The following is an 8022-nucleotide window of genomic DNA, read 5'->3' on the forward strand; positions in this document are numbered from 1 at the left end:
TACCAGTGGTCTAAGGTAACATCCATGAATAGGTTTATGATTACAAACGATGTGACAAATCAAAACAGTAAGTAGTAATTTTTTTTCAATGATTGTCAGGCTGTAAGAGTGGAGGTGGAAGAAGTGTGGGAAGTTTTATAACAGCAGTATCTAACTCCACTGTTCATAAACATAACCCCACATCCCACACCCCATCCAACTCAACCACTCAGCCTCCTACATAACACCCACAGTTCATGTTATGTCATCTCCTTCCTGGTTGCCAGGACAATATAGTTTACACCTGTCAGATCTGAGTTGGATGAACACTGAGGTAAAGTTGGTTTCTCTAAGTCATGCTCGTGAGTCAAGTTGCCAACTTAGATGTTAACCCAGAGAATTTCCATAATAGTTTCTGCCAGGCCCCCTTCACCTCTTTATTCCTTAGGCTGTAAATCATGGGGTTCAGCATTGGTGTCAAAATGGCATAAAAGAGAGAGAACAACTTCTCCTGAAGGACAGAGAGACTGGAGTGGGGCTTGATGTAAGTGAAAATGGCCAGGCCATAGCACAGGGCAACCACCGTGAGGTGAGAGGCACACGTGTGGAAGGCTTTCCTCCTTCCTTCTCTGGACTGGATCTTTAAGATGGTGGAGATGATCCGGATGTAGGACAAAAGAACCAGGCAGAAGGGTGTCATCAGAAGAACAATGCTAGACACCATGATGGCGACCTCATTGGAAGAAGTGTCCACACAAGCCAGCCTGACCACAGCTAGGAGTTCACAGGATATATGATCAATAAACTTGTTAGTGCACATGGGCAGCTGGAAAGTGATAGCAGTCTGCACAAGAGAGTTGATGGAGCCACTGACCCAGGATATGATGGCCAACCTAGCACACAGCGCTCCATGAATGATGGCCGAGTATCGCAGGGGGTCACACACAGCCACATAGCGGTCATAGGCCATCACTGCCAGGAGAACAAATTCAATCCCACCCAAGGCCAGGGAGAAAAATAACTGGGCTGCACAACTCTGCAATGGGATGGCTTTATGTTCTGCAAGAAAATGCGCCAGCAGCTGAGGGACTATGCTTGTGGCATAAGAGACATCAACAAGGGAGAGGTTGGTGAGAAAGAAATACATGGGAGTGTGGAGTCGGTTGTCCAGTCTGATCAGAAGGACAATGAGACAGTTCCCCAGCATGGTCACCATGTACATGACCAAGAACAGGACAAAGAGGGAGACCTGAGTGTTCCAGTCACTGGACAGGCCGTGGAGAATAAATTCACTCACCCAAGTCTGGTTATTTGTTCCCATTAAAATATTTAAGGATTATTAATCTGTGAAGGGAGTCAGAAAAAAACAGAAGTTGTTGACTAACCATAAGAATAATTTGTTTGAATGCATTCTATACATGCCAGCCAGCCCTAGGCAGGTACTTCAGGTCATTTATTGGCCAAAATGACAGTCTTGACCCAACATGCATTACATTTACTTTGCATCAGAGAGACAAACTATGGCCTTTACAAGACGCAATTTGATGTCAGGGAAGCCAGTTAAATCCTAGAAATGATGCATTGCAACATTAGGAATTCTACATCTTTACAAACTTACTTCAGATTCCAGGGCAAGGAGAGGATTGCAAATGGCAACCAGCAGGTAAAAATGATAAGCAATGAAGAAGAATATGGTTGGAAAGTTAACATATTACCTTAAATATGTCAACTAGACTCATCTTGATGGAATGTGTAAATGTACTACAAAAGTAAATAATGTATTGCAACACTAGAAATTCTGAATCTTTACCAACTTACTTCAGATTCCAGGGCAAGGAGAGAATTTCAAATGACAACCAGCAGGTAAAATGATAAGCAATAAAGAAGAATATGGTTGGAAAGTTAAAGAATTACCTTAAACATGTCAACCAGACTCATTTTGATGAAATGTGTAAATCTACTACAAAAGGAAAGATTTGGAAGAAGCAAGGCCTGGAGGAAAAATCTGGAACCGGAAACCCATGTTTAAACCTGATTTTATTAGGCAGATTCATGATGTTGGTTTATTGATAAACACTATATATGCAAGGGGACATTATTACATAACTCACGAGTACATTTAGCATCAAATGTAGATAACATATGGGGAAAGTACTTTTTGAATTTTTACTGGTAGTACAACTGTAGAATCACATGTTTTAGTAGTAACATGATGTCTGTGTCGGGATAGGTAAGCCAACAAACATGATTTTCCCTGCATCCTCTCCACAAATTCAGATACAAATAAAATTGGAGACCACCTGTAACATACCTGAAAGTATACAAATGGCTTAGATGCTTTGAGGATCCTGCGGCCCGCTGGTCTTTTGGGTAGCCTTTGACCTCTTTGTGGGATAGGATTGTAATTGTACCTTGGTCTCTTTTTTTTTTTTTTTTTTTTTTGCTTTTTTCAACTTGCTCCTGTTGCTACGGCCGTGAAAGAAAACAAATATGGATATGAATGCTTAGACTTTTTAGATACGAGGGAGGAAGAGAAAGCAGATGTCTAAGGACCCTTCTTCATTGTCCAAGACAGAGAGGAAGATATGAATTCACTTGAATGTACATTGGAATGGAGATTCCCTTCTCCTTACTTTTGCTCAGCAAGTGCTTTGTCAGTAAAACTAATGTTACAGCATCAATTTTGAACATTAAACAAAAACAAGCTACATTGTAAAAAAAAAAAAAAAAATTAGAACCAATTCCTTCTTATTCCATGTCTGCCTCTTCATGAGCTTTCCTTTTATTGCAGTGTCCACAATAAGGGAAAGTAGGAAAGAAAGGAGGCAGGAGGCATTGAGGGCAGAAACAGGTCCGGACAGACTAGGGTCTCTTACCTACAAGGGAAAGACTGTCAATGCTTCAACTCTCTTACGTGATAAAGGATTAAGCAAAACATGTAGTTCCAGAAATGCTCATCCCTTTCAGAGTTGACGTTCACATCCATTTTTTCTAGACTCTCCCTAATGTCCTCCTCAAGACCTTCCTTCTCCTCCAACATTTCCTTTTTACTGCTCTGTCCTGATGCTCCCAGCAGCATCCCTCAGCAGCACCCCTCAGTGCTTTTCTAAAATAATAATGAGCCTGAGAATACATTTGATTGCCTCAAAGAGACATTCAAATTTAAATTCTAAAACCTCAAAAACATTTCACTAAAAGAAAACCTGTCAACTATTATTGACTAGATTCCAGATTTGCATCTGAACTAGACATTTTTCCATTAACTTGGCAAACACCTATAAAGTGCCATCGTTGTTAGATGATGGATTTTTAGGGTGAATATTACCCTTAATTTTCATGGAGAGCTGACATATCAGTGAGGGAAAAGACACAGTGGTCTTCACTGTATTTGCTCCTCTGCCGCACTGGAGACCCTGCAAGCCCGTGACTCACTGTGCTCCTCTCAGTCACCCAACATGTCTCTCCACTAAGTCCTTGTCACATTACAAATGACTGACAGTGACTCATCTCAGAGAAAGTGTGAACTTCAGAGTCTAACAGCTCCTGTGTTGGATCCACATCTGTTCTGTTTCCTGAGACTCGGAGCAAGATACTTAGCGTCTCAGAGCCTCACATTCTTCATGTGTGAAATGTGCCTAATACTGGCCAGCTGAAGGGTCCTGGGTGAAATTAAAGGCGTTGAAGGCCTAGGTTCCTACAGGAGCGCTGGAACAGGCAGGTGTCCATTATTTACTGATGATCCTTAGTCTTGATTTCATGCTCTCTCATTCAGAATCTTCTTTATCCATTTACTCTCCCTCTCTACCATCCTCAGGTTTCTCTTGCTCCTGAGTATCTCCTTCGCCCTCAGTATAAAAGAAAATATACAGGCATCTCAACTTAGGAAGCTTTACTGTGTATATAGCATTCTAAATCCCCCTTCGTTTCACATCTCTAATGATTGGAATCCATTGTCTGGATTTATTTCCTAATATTTATTCCTGAGCCTGTAAACATTTCTGCCTTCACTAATCTATAGGATTTGAAAACTTAAAGGTTACTGATAACCTGCCATCATCAATTCCAGAGATTTTTTTATCGTATTTTCATTTTTTACTTAGCTTTTAATAATGTTACCTGTTTCTTCCTTCAAACTCTCAACTCTGTCATGGACTTCTGTCCTGATTTTCCTCCAATCGAATTTGCTTTCTTAACCTTCCTCGTTCCCCTGCTCTGCTCTATGAGCATTTGCTAAGGTTCTGTGCTCAGAACTTGTACTTAACTTCTACAGTTTTTCTTAGAAGTCTTTTTATTTCTAGTTATAATAATTACTATCAACTCTATATGGCTCACCCTCAATTTTACATTTAGCTCCTGGATTTCCCTTCAAAGCTCCAAATGCATTCCAGAAAAGCTGAATGAATGTTTCTTAAATATCTCACTGATGCTTGTACTCCTGTATCCATAAATGAAATCCATCCTGAGTTCTTTTTTACTATCAGCAGAATTAGATTTCTCCTAGTCTCTCAATGAGTCATCTTTTATTTTTCCCTCTTCTTCTGTATGCCACAGAATACATTCTCTTCCTTTATTTTATTATATATCTCCCCCATCTTCTCCTTACTCTCAGCCACACTTACGCTTTCCCTCTCTATTCCCATATTCTAGAGTGCCAGAGCTTCCTTGTAAATTTCCCTAATGTAACTTCCATTCACTCCAAAAATCCTACACACTACCTCCAAGTTAATTATATAAAATACAAATTTTTACGTCATTTTAAGCACAAAAAGATCTATAATGTCTAAGTGCTTAAAGATTTAAGTTTATCCTGGGTAGAAGACTTTTCATCTAATCCATAATCTGCTCTTCTTCTATGACTAACTTTTATTAACTATAGCATTTATTTTCATGCCCTGTGTTTTCCAACCAAGTCTTTTATTAAAATAAGCTAATACTTGAATATCTTTCACTGATATGTTAGCTAATTTTTATTAACCCATCAAGTTTGCTGTGCTTTTCCATGGCCCTTGTGGGTTTCAAAATAATTAAACATTAATAATTAACGTTTTTGGATTGATGTTAGATAAAGAAAATGTAAGTATCATCTGCACTTGGAAAGCCAATTGAAAGAGGAACCATGTACGAGCCAGATGATTTTAACGCACCTTCAGTTGAAACCATATGCATATTATTCTGGGCTCACCTTTCAGCTAAATATAACTGGCTTTCTATTCTTATATCACGATGAACGGACCAGGTGCCAGGTAACATGCTTCGTATCCAACCACTCCTATAGGAAGCCAAAGCTTGATCTTTACTGCTGTAATTTGTGGAATCTGTATTTCCCCTACACAAGTGGCATTCATTGAAGTCAACTAACTAAGGAAAAAACGTGAGAATATTTCTTCAATTTGTCTGTGCAAACACAACTACCAAAACCTCTTAATACAAGCACACAGCCAAGTTACAAAACCAGTACTGGACAATGAACACAGCTAATAGTCCTATTTAGCTCTTCGTGGTGTACAAGTGTGACTTGTGTGCTCTTCACAGTACTTGTCCAACACCAACAACATTACCTTTTTGCCAGGCATCTAATGTTCCTTTAGTAAGCAATAAAATTATATTTTACATTCTTAGAGTTATATCATCTTTATACTCAATAAACATCAAATCAATTTTTTTCTATATATGTTTTGAGCTTTCTTTTGACTGTTGAAAATAACCAATTCATGCTGCCTGCTCAGAACACAGTACTGAAGAATGGCATACCCTGTAGTTCACCTCCATAAACAGGATCACGATGAAAAAAGGAATTCCTATTGTATTTTATGAAATGGGGTGAACGTAGGATAATCACCGTGACCATAAAAAATAGAAAACAATGTGTGATATAGTAAGAGAGGTGCTACTGAAATATTCTGTGAATGATTATCTTTCTTTTTTTTTTTTTTGAGACGGAGTCTCGCTCTGTCACCCAAGCTGGAGTGCACTGGCCAGATCTCAGCTCACTGCAAGCTCCGCCTCCCGGGTTCACGCCATTCTCCTGCCTCAGCCTCCCGAGTAGCTGGGACTACAGGCGCCCGCCACCTCGCCCGGCTAGTTTTTTGTATTTTTTAGTAGAGACGGGGTTTCACCGTGTTAGCCAGGAGATTATCTTTCTTAAAGCCCTGTCTCTAATGCCTGAAATGTATTACATTTATGTTGAACATTGTCTTTTTTTGCGAAATGTTCAAAAATGCAATAATGCTAAATGAAACTTTTATAATATAAAGTACCTAAACATTATCAACTGGTATAACAGCTTACACTGATCCTTTACAACACATCACATAACAGTAAAAACTGGGGTTTTAGATGTAAATAACCTGAAAATTACAGAAAAAAATCAGGGAAGAGGTATGAATAGCAAAGATAAAAATTTTCTAGTTAAAATATTACCTTTATTGGAATGGCTAAGTTGAGCTAATTAATATGTGCATCACATCACATACATATTATTTTTGTAACAAGAATTCTTAAAATATATACAATAAATATATACAATTTTTATGTGTCAAACAAACATATAAAAGAAAACAAAATTACTTTTGTTGGACCCAGGTAAAAGATGCTCCATGTGCTTTCTCTGTTTATCCGGTAGTTACTAGTTACAGCAAATATCAGGACTGAAATGTTCTTCTATCTACGACAAAGAAAGACCAAAAAAATGAGTGTTTAGATTCCTCACACAGTTCGTTTTACATAATAAAAAAACCCTGATTTAACAGTTAAATTTCAATCAGTCATGATCTTTCTTTAGTAAAGCAAATCTATTCATTGATTCCATGGAATCTGTTTTCTTTTTTGGAAAAATTAAATCTAAATTGCAACAAATTAAATGTTCTTTTTCAACCTATCCTATCTCGGTAAATTCACCCGTTACTCTTTTTCTTATTGTTTCAATCAACTACTATCTTATAATATCTGTGACAAAAAATATATATCACCTGAAGAAGATGAAGAGTGAAAAATTCACAGAACTGAGCTAGCAGATGTTCAAACCTGCTTTATCCGGATGGAGTAGATAAAATTGGGCTATAGATGTTCCTGCCTTCCTTTCTCTGAATTTATATTCTAACCCCTCATCTAGGAGACAAAAAGCTCCATGCCAGTCTCTGTAGCTCTCTACATGCAGGCCTGCCTTCCAGAAGATGTGGTCCCTGTTCTAAAATTGCCTTTTCCTCTCCCCTTCTTCAAAGGAGCACAGGGAAAAGCAAGATGTTAAGTGAAGTTAAAAATGTTACTCATAGTAAATTCTTAGGCAGTGATGTATGTTAATATTTGCTGTTAACATCTGGTGTTTTGAAATTATGGAATCATTCTGCCAACAAGTCTGCTAGAATTTTCTTTAACCCTGAAGAACTGATCTCCGAGATGGGGGTCCCATCCATGCCCAGCTCCGTACAACTCTGCAGAATGCTGAGAAGAAAGGGTACAGCCCCAAGCAACAATGACTTCCCACCTAAAGTTCCCTTTCAGCCTTTTACCACATCCTCCCCCATTGCTGCTCTAACGAAATAAGAAGGTGTTGGAGGAACCATGAGCCACTGTTCATCAAGTAAAAGATGAGAAGCCAGACCCATAGTTAAAATCAATCGGGCATTGACAGAACTTATCACTGTGTTGGTGCCACGCAGACAGGATCATAAGTTGTGGGGCTCTGGAAATGTCTTCACGTGCTGCTGTTCACATTTTTGTTGTATTATTTTTAATTGCATTTAAATGTCATTGCTACTCTGTGGACCAAGACTGAAATATATTCAATTTATTCTTGCAAGGAATCAAATGTCCAGGGCTTGACACTCAGGCATAATTTCCATTTGCAACGTTGAGTTCCATGTTTTGCTATCCCACTTCAGTCAGTGTATTATACATTTTAAAGTATCTAACATAATTTTCCACTTCTATTGACTGGCTGCCTTAAAACATTAACTTCTCCCTTTTCCCCCATATTAGGAAGAGGGAAGTGTTGACTTGGAAAGACTCAGAAGGTATGCACGCTAGAAAAGTATTCCTCAATGT

At 38.6% G+C, this 8022-nt stretch overlaps 1 protein-coding gene across 1 annotated transcript; it reads right to left on the minus strand.

Annotated features, from left to right (window-relative positions):
• Positions 1-264: 264 nt before the first annotated feature.
• LOC104674933 (olfactory receptor 2F1) lies at positions 265-1624 on the minus strand. The gene has a single exon (XM_010379418.2). It carries the CDS (start codon positions 1298-1300, stop codon positions 347-349), a length of 954 nt encoding a protein of 317 aa, XP_010377720.1. The 5' UTR covers positions 1301-1624; the 3' UTR covers positions 265-346.
• Between the last annotated feature and the right edge of the window lie 6398 nt (positions 1625-8022).

This window comes from Rhinopithecus roxellana, chromosome 6 (genome assembly GCF_007565055.1).
Source record: "Rhinopithecus roxellana isolate Shanxi Qingling chromosome 6, ASM756505v1, whole genome shotgun sequence".
NCBI lineage: Eukaryota > Metazoa > Chordata > Mammalia > Primates > Cercopithecidae > Rhinopithecus > Rhinopithecus roxellana.